The sequence below is a fragment of the Xiphophorus couchianus genome, chromosome 22 (genome assembly GCF_001444195.1).
Source record: "Xiphophorus couchianus chromosome 22, X_couchianus-1.0, whole genome shotgun sequence".
Classification (NCBI taxonomy): Eukaryota; Metazoa; Chordata; class Actinopteri; order Cyprinodontiformes; family Poeciliidae; genus Xiphophorus; species Xiphophorus couchianus.
This window is the reverse complement of record NC_040249.1, coordinates 13164846-13184606: the sequence shown is the minus strand read 5'-3', so window position 1 is coordinate 13184606 and position 19761 is coordinate 13164846. Positions and strand designations below refer to the sequence as shown.

General features: G+C 37.2%; 1 protein-coding gene across 1 annotated transcript; it reads right to left on the bottom strand.

Moving 5' to 3' along the window:
* Window positions 1-863: 863 nt before the first annotated feature.
* tmem72 (transmembrane protein 72) lies at window positions 864-8466 on the bottom strand. The gene is made up of 5 exons (XM_028006621.1): window positions 8112-8466; window positions 4400-4466; window positions 3830-3901; window positions 2330-2469; window positions 864-1515 (listed from the first exon to the last, which is right to left on the bottom strand). The coding sequence occupies exons 1-5, from the start codon at window positions 8185-8187 to the stop codon at window positions 1097-1099; spliced, it is 774 nt and encodes a 257-aa protein (XP_027862422.1). The 5' UTR covers window positions 8188-8466; the 3' UTR covers window positions 864-1096.
* Between the last annotated feature and the right edge of the window lie 11295 nt (window positions 8467-19761).

Below are 19761 nucleotides of genomic sequence, written 5' to 3'. Positions count from 1 at the left end.
GCCTGACTCGATTCACATGTTAAGACACAAAGCAATCAAACAAAGCAACGGAGAGAAGTAGCTGCAGGGGATGTGATTTGTTTCACTTGTTTAAGCTTTGGGATATTTCTGTGTGTTTTCACGTGTTTGACACCAGATATATCTGTGAAGAGCTTTTTTTTCATGATGAATGAGGTGCTCTGTTCTTATTGATTCCCTCTGCTGAGAGATTGCTGTTTTCAGCCATACATGTTTCACACCTGCAGCTGAGTGAACAAAGGACCAAGAGGTTTGGGGTGCATTCTTTGGCAAAATAGCACTATTGATTTACAACCTGAACAAAAGGGGATCGTGCATCTTTCATACCCTGATAAAAACCAGAAGAAAACTAATCTTTTTCTTATCACCCAGGCCCACACAAATATGCTAATTTCATGATTTATGAAGCTATGTTATGATCCCTAGACCACAATAGCAGCCACAGTAGCATGAGCTACTATTAATCCATATTGCGGTGAGACACAGGCCTGTGATAGTGGTTGTGCAGGCTATCTTACATTTCTCTAATCACCATAATAACATGGGCTCCCCTCCCAGAGCTCCGTCTCCATGGTCACCGCTCACACATGACATACACACAATGAGGAGGCTTGAATGTGACTAACACATGCGTCCACACACGTCTGCTCTTTCTTTTACACACTTCTGCATATTTCCTTTTTCCTCTGAATGAAGAAATCAGCTGATCTAATTTATGAGCTTATGAATAATGCATGCTTCAGTAACTGCATTCGTCCACCTTAACATCTGCTCTTCAATCAACGCTGGCTTAGCAAAAACAGGCAATCAGACTAAAAGCTACCACATGCTCGTTCAGAAACAAATGGTTTTGTTATTTTTTTTTTATTGCTTTTGCAGTGATATTTTGGACATTTTTGAAAGGCAAAAATAAACAAATTTGTACATTTACTGCAAATGGCAACAATCAGTATCTTAGCCATATAATCAGAGCAAAAGGAATGAACAACACCATGCTTGTTTGGCTATTTTCCACTTTTGCACCAAGTCTGAATACATTATGCGTGCTTCGCAGTTTGCAAAAAGGAGTATCACTTGTTCAGTCGGTGATCATAGGTGCAGTGTCTGAGGTGGTGTCTGGATCAGACTCATTCATCTCCTCCATCTCCCTTTCCACAGGCTCCTCCCTCTCTCTGAACCAGATCATCTCTTTCCACCCCCTCTTCCTCCTTTCTGTGTGCGCAGGTGCAACTGTTTGCACCTGCTCCAGCATGGCCTGGACGCTCTCTCCTCTGTCCTGTGGCTCAAAGCAGTAATCTGGGTCTGTGAGGGCCATTTCCCCTCCCTTTCTTCCCATCACTGCTTGGAAGAACGAGGACGTGCCGTTGGAGCCAGATCTTTCTGTTACAGTTGTTTGGCTTTGGTCACCATTGCTCTCTGGTGGACTCTTGGGAGACTTGGTCTTTGCTTTCTTGCTTAGTATGAAGTTGAAAAATGCTGTTACCAAAAGCATTGATCCTGCAGTCAAAAAGTACATGTCTTTATTTATGGGTTGCCAACAGAATACTGGATGCCTTGCAAAAGTATTCCCACCCCTAAACATTTTCCATATTTTGTCACATTACAACCACAAACCTTAATGTATTTTTGTTCAACATAAAGCTCATAATTCCATAATAATGCAAAAAAGACAAGTTTTCAAAAGGTTGGATAGAAGGAGAAAAAATACAGAGCAATCCTCAACAAAACCTGTTAGAAGCTGAAAGACATCAGAGACTGGGAAGGAGTTTCAAATTCCAGCAAGACAACAAAAGTAAACATTCAGCCAGACCCACGGTGAAATTAGTTAGAACCGTATTCATGTGACACAATGGCTCAACCTAACTCAGTTTGTACAATTTGCAAAGAACGATAGGTAACAATTCCTGTACTTAGATCTGTTGGAATTTAACATTTCCTAAAAGATCAGCAGTTGGGCTAAATGCAAATGAATGCAACACCTTATTGAGATTTGAATTAAAAATACTCAAAAATCATGTTTTTTTTAAAATTTCATTTCACATTTATACCTTAATTTGTCTGTTGTCTAAACTATGAAGAGAAGATACCGTTGCTTGTGGTTGTAACAAACTGTGAAAAAGTTAAAGGAGTGTAAATACATTTGCAAGGCACTTTTATTTTCATGGTGAAAATAAATGACGCTTTTAAAAGTGTGCAAATTTTTTCTTACTGCATCAGATTCAGGCATTCCACACTTACCTAAATACAAAGCCATCAGGTTTTAGAGCAAAAGTATTTACAGCCGTTAATGTTGCTCATGCTATTTTTTTACCTGGGATGATTGCGTGCCAAACCAACACAGGGTGCAAGAAGCAGACCACTGACATGATGGAGTAGTAGAGGAATTTATGAAAGCCTCCAACACGAGCCATCTTCCCCCACAAGACAAACACTTGCCAGTTTGGAGGACAGCTGCAGATTAAAAGGGGAAATCATAAGAATAGTAGCTGGAAAGTACAGTCTACAAGGAGTGTTACATATAGCGTTCTTTCTTAAAAATCTGAGACAATTAGAACAGGTAAAGAAAGACAAGTCTGCCCTCTCCTGGACATTCAAGTTCAGTAATAAACCAGAACATGTGCTCCAGATGCTTTCAGCTGAGATTGTGTGTAGAGGTTTAGTAGACAGTATCTTACATGCAGTGAGAGTAAACAGCACCTACTTGGAGAATCAGTGTGACATTCTTATTTCTTCTTGGGACGGATCCTAGTAGGAACGTTTCTCAAACTAAAAGAATATAGCCTTAAATGACACAAGCAGTTTGACACAATGTTATGTTTAATCAGCAGGCATTTGTATAAATTTCCACTGTTGTTTCTGCTCTTGTTAACGTTCCCATATTGGCCACATCCAGTTAGCTATGAGTAATTTGCAGCTGCATGGGAGATGCTAATGCATTCCAACACTGATCAGCCTTGTCTTGCAAGCAGATGGTCAAAATCCACAGCAACAACAATCCTGGTTAAACTGAGAATGACAAACTGGTCTTTTTTCACATTCTCAGTTGGGGGGAGATAAATGATCATTTGTAAGACAGATCATAAAAAATAACTGTTAGATGTGAACTCAAAACATTAGAATTATTATTTTTTTAACAAAAATGATAAAAACTCTCAATCAAAAGTGAACAATATTAAAACACATAGTAAGACTGTGGTCACTTTAAGTGCCAGAAGGTTTATCTTAGAGTTTTGTTGATGATAGAATTTGTCTCACAGCTGTGTGGTTTATGGTGCATTCAATTTGTCCTTAAAATTCACATTTTCAAAGTTCAAAATTGTTTAAATAAACAAACCAACACCCTGCAGTTGGGTCTCAAAGTAACCCAGAGTTCAATTGAAAATGGCTGCTTTGCATGTAAAACACATTCAATTTAACCAGTGCAAACTACATATTTGCACTTCTGGTGGTTTTTATGTCACTAAATTAGAGCCAAACATGACATAAAGCAGTGAACACGGTCCTTTAGTGTTCTCCAAATGAAGGGAGATATGCTGTTATTAGCTGGTACTCCTAATATTACTCATTCATTCACACATTCATTTCTAAAACGCTTTAAAACAGAAGGGAATCAAGTGAAAAAAAATAAAATAAAAATACAAGATGACAAGTTAGTGAATTCAAAAGGTTTTCCAATTTGCTACAAGACTGAGCTTAACTAAGTACTGTCACCTATCTAAAACCCAAATTTAACTGGACGTTACTCCATCGTTATGTATGTTCCTTATTCAAAAGTTCCAAACAAATATTTTTAGGATGGTTGTGTACTTACGGAATACACATGGACAGTAGGGAATCCAGAAAGTATGCCAACTCAAACATCATGATGCCGACAGAGGATGTTCTGCCGAAAGGGAGAATCATGTCAACAAGCAGCATGTCAGTGATGCAACAATTTTTATGTGCTATAAACTGCATATAAATAGCTTGGTTTTGCATTTTTGCAGACACTTGTAAATTATATTTTGTGTGGAGACAGCTTGTGTTGTGTAAAAACAAAATAAACTGTCTCTGTCCCAAGAGAGACATTTTCCTCCAGCTTTGTGGGAGTTTGGCTTTGATACAGAATAATATTAGGAGGAGGAGGAGGAGGAAGACAACTCCCCCTTCTGCACTCTGCACCTCTGTTTAGCCTTTTGACTCCTTCCCATCTCTTTTGCAAGCCTTCAAGTGTTATCATTATAAGACAGATTATAATCAAAAGTAACTTTTTTAAAAGCCCACAAACCACTTTAATTCTTTGATATGCCATATGTTGCAAATAAGTGGTACAAAAGTAGAACAGAATTAAGTTTTGTAGAAATAATGCAGCATGAAGTAGCTTAAAAATGTAAGCACTTACATCAGGTAGATGCCAAGGCTGTTGAATTCTCCCTGTTGGACTGTCTCTACTCCCACCGCGCACAACACTGAACAATAAAAGATTAAATGACTTACTTAGTGTTGGAGTAATTAGCAAATTTCTTCCACCAGATGTCAGAGTAAGATCATTATTTGCTGGAGGTTCTGCTGGACTAGGATAAAGACCTCAAACTAAGATAAATATGTTTAATATTTTCACAGGCGGACTTTGTTCTCTGTTTTTCCCACTATATTTCCCAACAATACTTTTCTGTGTTTTTCGCAGTCTTTCTTGAGGCTCTTCTGTTTTTCTTTTTAGTTTGTGTATAATTAGCATAACATAAAAACTAACCTAAACTTTGCCTTAAAGCCTATTTTTTCATTCTAACCCCCTCAAACAGAGCCAACTTAAAATCATCCATTAAATTAAGTACCAGTATTTTTTGTAATTGTTTCTATTTATTCTCTCATTGTCACAGAACTTTGATAATAGCTTGCTCATGCTTGGAAAAAGACTCAAGCATTGGTGTCAACAAATGACTTCACAATGAGTCAATGACAAGTCCAGTGTCACAAAGCCAGTTTGCCCAATTTTCTAGAAAAGGAATGCTGCATCATGCCAAAAGTCTGTGCATTAAATTAGATTTGTGCTCTCATAACAACATCCAGATGTCTGAGATTCAAACCAGCTTGTACACAATCATGACAAGAAAAAAAGTCTTGGACAATTCAGTGGTTTGTAATCACATCAATTCATAAAAACTTGATTTGTAAACATCAAGAGATGTTGGCTCCTCAGTAATGCTAACAATACTGTCCATTTCTACATTCTTGCAAATAAGCTAGAGCAATGCTATCTGGTATCACATATTTCAAAATGAACTTTGGAAGAAAAGATAAATGAAGAACATAGGTATTGAATTGCCAAAGAGGTGAAAAATCATAAGTTGCTCATGTAAGATCTTTAGAAAGTTTTCTCAATCAAAACTTCAGTATAATTAATTTTGAAGTAGAAAAAGAAGAAAATACATATGAAACACCAAGCACCAGCTTGTTCAAAAACAACATAAAAATGCCTAAATTTCTGTAAGATTGTTTACAGACTGACTTTGCAAACTATTATTAAAAAATATTACAAATTTTGCAAATAAGGGTTCTCTTGTAATCCTAACTGATCAAAACCAGAGTAAAACTGACTCTACTTAAATTATCTATTTATGCAGCACATGTCTTATTTCAATTGAAAATATCAGTAAGAAAGACAAAAATAGCCTTGAATTAAAGTTGGAGCATAAACCTTCTAAAAAGCAGAAAAAAGCCCACAGAATAGGTGAGAAATTCCTTCCTGGTTTTAAAGGAGCGTTTACAAGCTGTGATACTTGCCAAAGGGGTTGTTTCTGAACATTGACCATGTCCAATGGCAACTAAGATTTTGTTCCAAATCTAACACTAATAAAAAAAAAAAAAGAATTATATTAGCATATTGAGGAAATAATACGTTACTTTTTTGCCTTTAAAAATCAGGACATCTCCTTTTTTAGCTGCTTTTTTATAATACTGTAAAAATGTTACTTGTGAATTTTCTTCAGGCCACTTCACTCACAACTCTAAATGGATATCCTGCAAATTTGATTACTGACTAAAACATCTTTGAAATGACTGTAAAACCCTCTTTGTATAATAACCTGTATTTTCCCTATGAGATAAGCTTGGCAACGCAACGATCGCTGTTTAGCACATGGAAGCAATTTCTTTGGCTGGTGTTCTCCAAAATCCAGAGATGCAATCTTTGCTGGAGGTAAGCTGTGGGAATGTGACTTAAACATGTTCTGGTAGTTTGGAGAGTGAGAGGGGAATTAACGCTGCATATAGCTCAGCTGGACATTAACATACATGCGCTCCCTGCATTAATGTCTACAGCGAACACACACAGAGGCCAAAGGGGTGACTCAGACGTGGAGACGCGTGAACAGGGCAGCTGCTCAAACAGAGGCACATGCACACACGCACCATAAGCATACATACAGTACATATGTTTTTACACATAAAAAAAAAACAATGCACACAATCCTGTTGTGGGCGTAAATGTAAAACAGCTTGTTCAGTTAAGCCCTATAACCCAGCTGGATATGAGACTTATCGCTGGTATGATGTGAGGCACATGTCTCCAAGTTAATGTTAATTGTCTGCAGCTGTCTGAATTTAAGAATGGGGGTCCCATGTTTTTCAAGGAGGAACCTAAGAGCTGCTTCTTCCATGTAGGTTTACTGTGTTGTGGGTAATGGGGTGTCTGAGGAAACCACAGGAGGAGGAACAATGATAGCTTACCATCAAGTGTGCTTTTATGTGTGCTACAGTATATATCAACAGAGTGGTGTCCTTTGGGGTCAGGAATACAGTTGATCTTTGTTGAAATATGATCTGTTATTGTAATACAATGTCTTGTAAAAATATGCTTACACCTTGAACTTTTCACATTGTCCTTACATTGTAACCACAAAGGTCAACATATTAAATAATTTAATGCGATTTATAAACTTTAGAAAGTTGAAGAAGTCTTCTACGATAATTCACATTTTCTATAAATCCAGAACAGGTAAATACTTAGCAGATTTAGGAATCTCAGCACCTGTTAGATGGAGATCTGGCCAGGTGTTAACCTCTCAGAGCAGGGAGTTAATTGGGAGGAGCTTAGCACCTTGGATAATGATAGTTAGGTAAGTTTTCTGTCAGGATTGCCCTGCATATACTCCACTTCATCTTCCAATAATCTACCCTCACTTGCTTTCCTTTTATTGCTTAAAAAAGCATCATAACAACATGCTGTGCTTCCATCACCATGAGATGCGCTCAGAAGAGTTATGCGAGTTTTCCTCCATAGATAGTGTTTTGCATTTAAACAGAAACATCTCGTCTGACCAGAATACCTTATGGCCATCTTTCATCTTAGACCTTTTAGATACTTTACTGCAAAACTCCTGGCTTCTTCTCCAAATAATGCTGTCCTTTTCTGACCTATTAACTGAGGTGGCAAAACCATTTTTTCAGCATGTGGACAGTTGTGTAATACTGTTTCCTGTTTTAGATTATGGTTTAAACATTGCTCTTTCAAAATATTTTTTTATAACCAAACTTTGCATTAGACTTCTTCATAGCTGTATTTTGTCTTCTGTGCTCTTTAGTCTTCATTGATGTGGTTTGAGTGCTAACGTTCTCTAGCAAACCTCTCAGATCTACACAGAAAAACTGGATTTGTATTGTGATTAAATTAGACACATTTATTTACTAAATGGGTGACCTACATCCAAATGCACACAGTTTTTAGAAGTTTTTTCAGTGTTTTTAAAGAAATCAATTTTTCTCCTTCCTCTTCATAATTAGGCACTAATTTTGTTCAAAACATAAAATCCTAGTAAAAGACATTAAGTATAATGACTGTGACATTTCAAAAGTAGAAAGAAAATATATTTGTATAAATAGTTTTGTAAAGCACTTTGCAATTTAGAATATCCTTTCAGTCATAGCAGCAGTTAAAACAAAAGCCCTGGTGTACTGCATGTTCTGAATTTTTAATAGCCTATTTTTGCTGCCTTGATCCCCAAAAGTTCACAGGGTTACCATGAATTGGTAAATAAATCCCTTTAATTTTAACTGAATCCCTCTTTAGACATTTTTTTTTTGCAACACTTTTCAATAAGGCCCACAAGTCTTACCTGTTGCTGTAGAAACACCAAGGATCCTGCAAGCGCACTCCACCACAGTCCACCATACGCTCCCGGAGTTTCCCATATTATTTTCACTGGTTTTTTTTGTTGTTTTCAAATTCAGCCTCTATTTGTGCTCTCAGAGTCTCGTCTCAAAAGATGCATTCTACATGGACAGTTGACTGATAGTTTGGCGAACAGTAACAGCGAAAGTCGTGTAATCCATCAGTGTCGTGATGCGAAGCCCCCCGGAGAGGACAAACTCACCTAAAGAAAGTTTGTGGCTCACTGCTCCTGTTGCTCCAGTAACTGCTAATCACTCTCACACAAGCACGCAGCACAAGTTTTACAAAGGCTTTCTGCTCTTGCACCAAGGTGAAACTGTTCAGCTCAGGGTCATTTGATCAGCCAGTCGCATTTTGCATTTAAGCTGGTTAAAAATTACCTCTGAAGAACTAATATGAAACTGCCCTACATGCACATATACAGCATTAACAATAACTCCAGTAAAACTTTGAAAACTAAAAGAAATAAATGACCAGAACTCCTTTATTCCCCCTTTTTCTCTGGTTATTTTAAAACATTTCCAAGCAGTGTTATCTGCCCATCTTAAAGGCATCCATCAGTGCCTACAAGCTCACTGATTGCAGCTCTGTTTCAGCATGAGTGTGCTCTGACGGCATGCAAACTACAACTTGCGTCAGCATACATAAAAGCAGCTTCTACAGTTTTAGAGATATCATAAACAAAATTCACTTTAACGCACCAGTGAAACTGTGTATTAGGAGTAGATTAATGGATGAGGGACAAAGCAGCACAGAAACAAACGGACTGCCTCTGACATATTCACACATGCATGAAAGTCAGAACAAATAACTGGCAGGCCTGAAACTTGGCGGAGGTGTGAACTTGTTCAGGCACAGCAAAAGTCTTCTGGAACAAGAAAACAAAGTCACAAAGTTCACAAATGCAAACACACACGGATTCCTGGAACAGGCCAAAGTAAGCTAAATAAATCTCTCTAAATCTTCAACAAAGACCCTTTTGTGTTATTGTACCAGTTCTGCTTGTTTCTAGCTTAGGAATCAGGTTATTTGTGGGTTGCCACTGAGAAGGTGTGTGGCCAAAACTGCAGACAGGAAATATGAAAAAGGAAACTAATCCTGTAAGTGACACTGAATAATATATACTCCTTCATTTTCACTTGTTCCCTTATGGTCTTGATAAAACACAGTCACATTTATTGCTGTAAAATTTGCCATGTTAAACGATTGCAGTTAGATTTTAAGGTAATACTTGGTGGTGGACATTTCTGCCATTTTGCAGTGACGCAATAAGCACATAGTCAGCAACACAATCTGATTGGCCATTAGCCAAGCTGCTTAAAAAGCTGCTCAGTCAGTTGCACCAAAGACAACAAAATTGTTCGAAGTGATTCACAGACTGGATCATGACACCAAAATATGCAGCCTTTGCATTACACATATGTTTAACTGGTCTTCATTGAAATATCTTGCAATCTGTGGTGTGTTTTAAAAAATGTTCTACAAGCATTTTTACTTATATGCATTTACATGTGTTTAATAGACTGTTTATGTCTTCAAATGTCTAACTCATTATGGTTATAAAGGGTGCAAAGGGTATAAAGAGCAGAACGTAATGTTGTAAAATTGCTAAAGTATGAACGCTTTTTATCTACACTCCTGATTCAGAACCCGCATCTATAAAAGCAATGTTTATCAATTCTGGTCCTCAGAGACTACTGCCCTGCGTATTTTAGACATGTGATTTGAATCAGAACATGTTATTCAAATGATTGCAAGATCTCCTCTGCCTGCCATCAAGTGCTACAGAAGCCTGTTAATTACCCACCTGTTCAAGTCAGGTGTATGGAAGAATGTTGACACCATGCAGGCAGTCGTCCCTGAGGACTAGAAGTGAGACACTCTGCTTTAAAGGAAGAAACCAGCCATCTTGGTACTTGAAAGCCACATCATCAAAAGACTGAGCCAAGATTAGACCTTTGTTACTTGAAATTATTTCTACCAGTTTCAGTAGCTTCACATTTATTCAGAATTTTCTTAAACATTCTCAAAGTGCCTTGATCTGTGCACTCTCTCATCAGTCACATATAATCACAAACTTTAATGTATCCTATTTACATTTACACACATTACTGAAGAATGGAAAAACTACTCAAATGTGTCTTTTTGTAGGTTTTATTAATCAATTCTGCACAACATTGTATCAGTTTGGGCTGATGTTAGAGACAATGTGAAGGACAGAAAGAACTTCAGATGGCTTCAGAACCGCATGTTGCAGACCAATCTGAATTTCAAAATGTTGGTAAATAATATATATTCTAACAAAACAAAACAAAAAGAAACAATTCCCTCCGTTTTTTAACTAAGTGACTTCAAAAGGCATACACTGGGTTCTATATTTAGACTTTTGAGATTTTTCTTGTAAAATACTTTTAAACCCATCTATTCTCTTCCTTCTAGCTTATAATTATCTGCTGGTATTTGTAGGTATGACTAATTAAATTCTAATTAAATGCTTTGAAGCTTGTGGTTGGAATGAAACAAAGTGTGGATGCTTTTGGAAATTACGATAAACAGATGGTGTCAAAAAAAAATCAATCTGTGAAGCAAATATGGTTCAGCTTCACTGTTGAAAGTTATCTGATCTTTGAACGAGAGGAGACTGAACCACAAACTCTTCTTGTGTAGATGGTGTGCAGAAAATGATAGCATAAAACAATGAAATTCTGAGGACATCTTGAATGAGTCAAATGGATGTTTTGACTGTCGAGTATTGTACGCTTAGAAAATAATAAACAAAGATGAGTCAAGAATGTGTACTGTCTAAGCCATGCCATAGTGTCTGCAGCTCTGAAGACTAGATTGTTTTTGTAGTATTATGCTTGGAATATTCATAGTGTGTAATTCTTTATACATTGTAAGAAGTAACATTGCTTTTCAATCATCCTTAAGTGCGATTTAGTCCCTTGCATCTCCATATATTGCTTCCTGAAACTAATTTGTTGCCTTTTTTGTGTGTTTATTGACCAATTATTAGAGTATGCCTGAGGGAAGTCCTCTTGGAAACTGCCAATTTTTATGAGACTGTAGTCTAATGCTACGGCTTAAATATGTTCCTTTGTTTTCATTTCTGTGTAGCAGAATTGTAGACAACATCACTGACCACCAGATCCTCTACATCCTCTTGGTTTCTTCCCTCTCCCCATCACCCCATAGTTCCTTCCACATTATGCATTATCCTAAGACTTTTTATTATCACCATTTTGCATTCTCAGTCTTTTTTTTCCAAATGTGCCTATTGGTATTAGACATGAGATTAACCAGGCTTTGCTCTCTGAGACCTCTCTCTTGTTTTTCCCTGCTCAGTCACATTCAGCCCGGCGTGGGTGTCTGGTATGTGTCAGAACCAGTAAAAACAGCTCTAATCTTAATTACACAAGCAGCTTTATTACCCTGCTCCAGTGATCTGATAAATCAATAAACAAGTCTTCTTTTAGAAGCAGAACGATCACAGCATATTTCAGTGCCCTCCACACTTTTTGCACATCTCTGGTAAATGTGTGGCAAAAACCTCAAATTCAATAACCTTTTATCACAGTAGCTTATTTACATATTGTAAATTATCTGCTTCAGGTCTATTTTTTTAGCAGATGGTCTCTCGTTTTACTAAAGCATTCTCCAATACACAGCAAAAAATAATGATGGCTTTTGGGTAAGCTGGTCAGGTGTTCTTGCAACAAACATTCCCAGATCATGGCACTTCCTCTTCAGTTCTTTGCAGTCGGTATTGGGCTTCTGTTCCTGGAATGCTTTCGAATGTCCACATAATTCAGCTCTAAGTGTCTTCTGTGCAACCAACATTGTTCCAGAAGTGCTGGTCTTTGTCTTAATGTTTTTTTCTTAGAGAGTAAATGTTTCCAGTTTGCATACTGTCCCAACAAACATTAAACCGGTACATGTGCCGTCTGATTGTACTGACATGCATTTTCATTTCAACAATAAGAGGAATCTCTTGAACGTCCTGTACTGACATTTTGAGGGGATTTTTTGTTTATCATCTTTTGCGACGTATTCAGGGTGGTCCTGCTTAGAAAACCTGCCCTAGATGTACTGGAAGTTGTTTCTGATGTTTTTCACTTGCAGACTACTTTCCAGACAGTGCAATGGGTGATGTTAAATCCCAGTACAATCCTCTTTTCAAAGGCCTCAGACAGCTCTTATCATCTCACCATGGATTTAGTGGATTGTCACTTTAACAATCAAGTGCATACCAAACTGAATGTCTGAGGTTTAGACAGGGTAAGCCTCCTTCAAATATGGTAAGTAATGGTATTCTAATTGTGTGTCAGGTGTGATACAGCTGTGTTCAATTTTAAGTAATTAGTTTGGAATGAAACTAGTTCTTCACAAGAAATTGTGTTTTGTTTAAAAAATCCATTTACAGAAAATATTAAAAGGTACTTTTTTCAGTTTTTATATTTACATTAATGTATTGCACTAAATGTGCCTCAAATGTTTACACTTTTAAATAAGTAAGAAAAGCACAATAGCTTTCATATGGTGTAAAAGCAAATTTCGCCTAACTGTGCTTTACAGGTTACCAGTTATTCTGCAGCAACCAGGCGACAGTTCTACAAATACCAATGCAGGGAGTCACCTAGTGGTTGAGAAGTACTGGTACAATTCAGCACAGAAACTGATGCTTACTGATCAGCAACAAATACAGACATTTACAGGAAGGAATGTTTTCTTTCCCCCCTTTTCAGATGCTTCTAATAAGAACAACAAAGGGCAACTGCAGAGAGATGAAGAGCAGACATGGGAGGAGCAGGAAATCAGAGGTTGTGAAACAGAAACAAATCATGCACAAAGATTTTGCGAAGACAGAAAAGATATGTCATGTCATTCTGCTCAGTATTTTACCGTAATCTCAAATTATGTTAATCATTATCATGCGTTAAAATGCACTGGTTCAGCTCCTCACAGTTTACAAGATGTCTGCAGAAAACTACACAAGTGATTGATTGGGTCAAAGTCTTTCACACTAAAACAAAATACAAATGGTTTGCATCATTAAGGTGTGGAAAGGGAACAATAAAATAAACATAGAACACCTCCATAGAAAACAACATGGCCATTTTTCATGTTGAATGTATTTTTAGTGTTAACTAACCTGATCCTACTTTGTGTATTTGTACCTGCAGACTGTTTGCATTATTTGTGGCAGTTTTTTGTCGTTACTGAGCGGTCTCACAGTGAGGCTTTTGTCATATTATTGGACTTGTCCAACTTCTTGGACCGCTGCCGGCGGTCTTTGCAGAGCTTTTCAGAGCTTTTCAGAGCTTTTCAGAGCTTTGCAGGCTTTGTGAGGCTTGAAGACTGATATAATTCATTTCTTTATTTGCTGCTGTAAAAATACCACAGCATTGAGAGCCATACCGGTTAGGCAGCTGAGTGTTTTCACTTCAACTGTAGAGGCAGGGGCGCCACCAGAAATCTTGGGCTCCCTGACAAAAAATACAAGGGACAGGTTAAATATATGAATATGTAATTTTTTTTGCCTTAATTCATTAAATGCTAGTAAAAAGGAGGCAAACAGTAGTCTGTAGCTAAGCTAATTATGCGAAAAGGTTGATATTCTCACATAGTCTGTCCACCTCTCGGAGAAAAACTGGGTTACAAATTGACACTCTTACCTTTCTCTCTCTCTCCCTCTCTCTATTTTTTTCTTGATTTTATAATTTTTCTTAGCAGCATAGTAACCACCATAGTCATTCTTGTCTTCCTATCTGTCTGCTGCTGAACACCGCCACCGTCAAGTGCGCCAAGCAGGAACAAACATTTCATGCAGATCCAGGGGGGTGGTCAGGGCAAATGTGGATGTCTGCTTTTTGGTCTGGGAGTGGGAATATAAAATTTTTACTGCTAAAAACAATCTTTGAAAACACAATATGATTAATTTTGTAATTGACAGGGCCTCATTTTTTTAATTTTTTTATTTCTATGAACAAAAAATAAATAAATAAATCATGGAGGGCCCCCCTGTCGGTCAGGGGCCCATAGAATTGTTATAATTTCCCCCCCTATACTGCGCCCCTGTGTACAGGTATAGCCTTCCCTCTCTGTAGATAAAGAAAGAGACAGAGAGAGCAATGTTGGGTGGTGATCTAACAACAGATGGTTGTCCTCGGATACGTTATTAAAACGTCTAGTTTAATCACGAATCTCTAAGTCACATCTCCCACGGCTTTCCAGATAAAGCTGTCTGTTTTTCATGAGTGCAGACATAATAGATCTCTGTCAAAGTTTTTCAGGGGTTTTTATTTCCACAATTTAAAGATTCAAAAGATTAAATAATAATTCATAATAATTAATGATAATAATTAATAATAAACTATTCAAATAATTTTCTAATCAGACATAATCAGGAATTCAAAACAGCACTGCTATAAATTAATTGGATTAAGTTTGCAGCAGTAAAAAAAAAGGCAAATTTAATCTGCTCATTTAATGAACTGTATTTTATTTACCAGCATGGTGGACTCAATTATGCAGATTTAATCTTTATTTTGGAGAGTTCCTTACTTAATCAAAGAGAAATCTTTTAAATAATGTTGAGGGTTTTCTTAGCTTACCTGCTATAAAACCTTAATAAAACCTGCAATAACACCTGATTCATTCTACATTGTAAACTATAATCATGCATTATATGGATAACTATGAGTAAAAAAAAATTCTGACAGTTGAAGAAAGACTGATGGATTATTTTGTAAGAAATATTCCTATCTGGAAATGTAGCAATTGCTCCTATGTTATCAACTCCGTTATTGTGATCTCAAGCTGGACAAACACTTATTTTCTCTGCAATCTTTTGCCATGTTTTGTCATGCAGCCGGTCCTTCAGCGCCAGGAACATCAAATGAAAACATTTCAGCAAATACAACAGTTTTACTTATCCAGTAGGCTCTCTGATTTGGCTTTTGAATATTTAAACAGAGTTCATTAAAAAAAAAAAGCTTATATAAAACTAGTTATCCGTCAAAGCCTCTTTTGCAGAGGTGCTTAGTTATTATCATGACAATTAAGCAGAGGGTATTGTTTGAAAGCCATATTTTAAAATTATTTGAAATAATTGGTCATTTTTAAAATTATATTTCTTAGTATGACCAAATCTGTAATATTTATCCTTACAAGCAGTGCCTTCAGCTATTTACACTGCAGAATCCAGGTGAACTGCTGCCTTTCTGCAGCGACTTTTGGACAAGGGACAGAGTTTATCCTGGACAGTCCACCACAACACAGAGACAGACAACCATGTACGCACACACATGCAAACAAACAAGAGAAGTCAATTTAATTGACAGACATGCTTCTGGGCAGTGTGAGGAACCCAGTGAGAATCCATGGATGCAAACGTCTTGCCTACAAGAAACTATTTGTTTGACTTGTTAAATCAGGTTTATAACAACTGCACAACTGCAGTACAAAAAAGTGACAGTGTAACAACAGGAACGATCAAATATGTTGGCTCTATGTTACATTTTAAACACCCTGTCTCTGACAGTTATTATAATAGTGGTATTAATCACTAACATGTGGAGGACGGCAAGCAGTGTTGAGAAATTTGTTTCATATTAGCCAACCCTGATGAAAGGAGTCCTTTTGTGAGTGAAATAACTGGTGGGAAAATGTCGATCAAACAGGCAAGCAGCTTGAAACAGGCCACATCACAGGGCTTTTTCAATACAAGCATGGAAATGTTTCATATTGTATTGCACACAGAAAATCATGACAACTCTGTCAGAAGCTTTTTGTACACATCCAGTTATCTGGACTATTGAGGAGAAAGTCCCTGGCTCTTTTTTTAACTCCCATTCCACCCTTGCATGATTTAAGGAGACCTCAGCACAGAGACTCGCATGTTCTGAGATAAGAGAAGCCTATAATGTCAAGACAGCAACCTTTCATTTCAATGTGATCTTGTTCATTTTATGTCAAATTCTGAATGCAAATACTTTCATCTTTCATATGGGACTAATTAAAAGGAACAATGTAACTCTTTTATTCTACTTCATCTGACAAATGAAGTCAGATGAGCTGAATAGATAAGAAAGGATCTTCCATTTGGCCGACAGGAGGGTGACAAGAGACCCCGGCGGAGTCTAATGTTTCCTAAACCTGACCGTCGTCTTGAGCACTTACAGAGCTGCAGTGCCCTCATATGTTGTGTAGCAGAGGCAAGGTTCAGGAATGTGGTATTAGGGGGCAACCCAACTCAAGCTTAAACTCACACATAAAAGCTCACATTCAGATTCACACAGTGAAACAAACCAGCAAGCAGTGCTTGACCTTTGTACGAAAGAAATCTGATAAGTTCCCTTTGTTTTCATGTTAGAACAGAGAATAATGAATAATTTTAGTCTGATTAACATTTGTGATAAGGATTCAGAGTATTTAAGCACCAAACACTTGTCATTTTAACCGAGAGGTTTTTCAACCAACGCAAGGTCTTAATGTCTCATTCAGACTCTCTGCACCCTCATATCGCCTATGCGATATTTTGTGACACTCAGCTCTTTAAACTATACAAATTAGACATAAGGATGTGGATCTAAAATGAATTAGAAAACATGGATAAAAGATTCAATGAGAGCCAGAATATTTTCCCTTCAAACCTTGTAAAGCACATCCCCTCATCTCCAGGCTGATAAGATCCGAGAAGGTGCTGAATTTCAGGACAAATAGAAAAAAAAATACAATAAAGTTGTTTAATGATATCCAAACTGTAGAGGCAAATCTGCTTTTCATTTGAATATTTTTTTTATTCTCCATTCAGCTCAAAAATAAATTTCACAAGGTTCTGGCACTGGTGTCAAAAGAGGTCCACACAGTCATAAGCTGTTCTTTAGAAATCAAGAAGCTTTCAAAGAAGAAAGAGCTGATAAAGAAAGCAAAACTAAATGATACTTTGGAGTGCAATACATTATAATAATACGACAGTTGATGTGATAGGTTCACTCTTGTGGGAAATCCTGATGTATACATCAGTCGTCTCCACGAGGGCCACAGAGCAAACCTGAGCATTTGTGCTCACATTGCATAAAACATCAAGGGTCTATTTGGGGTTTCAGTGGAAAAAACGCCCACTTTATTGTGCATGTGGGAGTTGTAAATGGTTCTCATGCAAAACACCACTGCCAAATAGGATAAATTTAGGAAAATATTTCAGAAAGAGAATACATGCAAACTTTAAACTATCTTCAGAGTCCCAGTGCACTGAGAGTATGTGCATGCAGGGCTTTGGCTTTTGTAGTAAAACAAGTTTGGAGATACTGAAACTTGAATATTAACAGTTTAATACCTTAGGGATAGTTTGGGAAATCCTGTCAAGGTAAAAGACTAAATTGTGCTAAATGGTGGAAGCAAATATTTCTGTGTGTTGTGATTCAAAATTGTTTGTTTCTTATCTCTCACTTGTGTTTGTATTTTATAGCTTTTATCATTAGGGTCTCTTCTGTCTTGAGTTTCTTTTGTGTTTCTATAAATTACTTAGGTTTTGGTCTATAAACTGTTCACTCTCCAACATGAACCCGTCTCTGTCCTCTGTCCTCCCAACATGACACCCCGCTGCCACACACCTGGAATAAATGAAATGGTGGTGCAATCATCTGAATTTGGCGTTCTGGAGGACATATATTTTAAACATGAAGGATAGTAGACTTTGAGGACCTTGGTTGAGAGGTACCATGCTTCTTTGAAAGCTTCTGGTTTAGATCAAAATATAGAATAGCGCAATAAAAGTCCAGAGCTAAATCTAACATATGGCAAAGCCTCTGCTCAATGAAGCTATATTGCAAAGAACAATGGCCAAAAATATCTTTACATGTGTAAAACTGGTATGGAAATACAAATAGACTTTTAGTCAAAAAAAAAAAAAAAAAATCAACAATGTAATCATGTAAAATCCTAGCATAATGTGATAAAGCTTGTGGTTAGAACATGTTTTAATGCTAGTTTTCAAGGCACTTATTACACAATATATCTGCAAACTCCTTCAGGGCTGCGGTGTTCTGTCAGTTTTAGCTCCAGCACAAATGATTCAAATGGTCCAACTAGCTCAGTATGTAAAAGTTCTACAGAGGATCTGCTAATGAGCTACCATTTGATTTATTAAGTCAAACAAGGGAAACAGCTAAAACATCCAGGATACAAGCCCTTAATAACTTTGGAGACCCCTGGTCTACAGGTTTGAACCACGAGGTTATTGTGAAAAAGCAGTGCTTGTGCGTTTCACAGGAGGAAAAAACAGTGAAAGCTTAAAAGACACGATTTGCACTTGTTGTAATTTGTACTGTGACAATCTAGCCAACCTGGCATCCCACCCAATTTGAGCTACAATGGAGTACAGTAGCCATGCAAGTTTATGTTTTCTCTAAATGAGCGATGTCAAAAGTCAGCGCTCCACGACTGGTATCCTGCATATTTTAGTTCCCTCATGCTGAGGTAGCTACCACTACCTCAGCATGTCAATGTTCTGCTAGCGAGCCGTCACTTGATTCAAGTGTGAATCAGGGACTCCAGTTCTTGAGGACCGACTTTGGACAACCCTGCTGTAAATGTTGACCATGGCCACAAACCAGACCAAAATTTATTTAAACTTTCACACAGTCATGAACAAATAATACCGTGTCCAGCATTGCTTCTGTTTGACGTTATACTGTAATTTCAGTGTTTGAAAAGCTCTGAGATTTAATAAAATAAAATTAGCATTGCTGGGAAAAAAAACAGACCATGGATTTATTCCAGTAAAAATAACAGCTGAACTCTCCAAAAGCACCATTTCTCATCTGGTGGTTGACATTTAGTCATTAAATCTGCTATTAAGATGGCTAATAAATTGGATGGATGAATTCAAGATCCACATAAGAAAGGGAGTCATGTCATATAATATCCCATAAATACCAAGTTATTTGACATGCCTGCTGTCTTCATTGTCACTATCCAAAGGGAAGTCATCATCCTCACAAATCCTCTACATGTGGCTGGATTTTATAGATTTGTGTGGTGTTCAGGGTGAGGGCCATCCTTCAGCTTGCTTAAACGTTTCCAGGCCGACTGAATTTGCTAACTTTAACTGCTTATGTAATTGTACCAATGGGATGAGGCCTGAACAAGGACAATTTGTACAAAAAAAAAAAAGATTGTTTTGGCTGCAACAAAAGGATTGTGTGAATGGAAAAAATGGCAAAGATTTGCACACATGCACATGATAATGATTGAGATTTTAGGACATGATGAGCATTCAAATTAAATACAAATTGTTGTAAAAAGGTTGGTTTTTTAAATCTGTTGTTAGATTAGTTTAAAATAAAGAGAAAGTACAGGCGGGCCACTGGGATACAGTTCAGGTATCCAAGCATGAATATTAAGTTCTTAAAAAACTAAATTTGTAATGTTAAGAGAAATTTAAAAACCAATATGTTCCGGTACAAACAAATTCAGAGAGAATCAAAGGTTTTCTTCAGTGAGGTTTTAACATCACAGTGGTGGGAATGTGCTTTAGTACAGAGAGGTTGTATATTTGCTGACACCTGTCACCTCTATAAATCTCATCA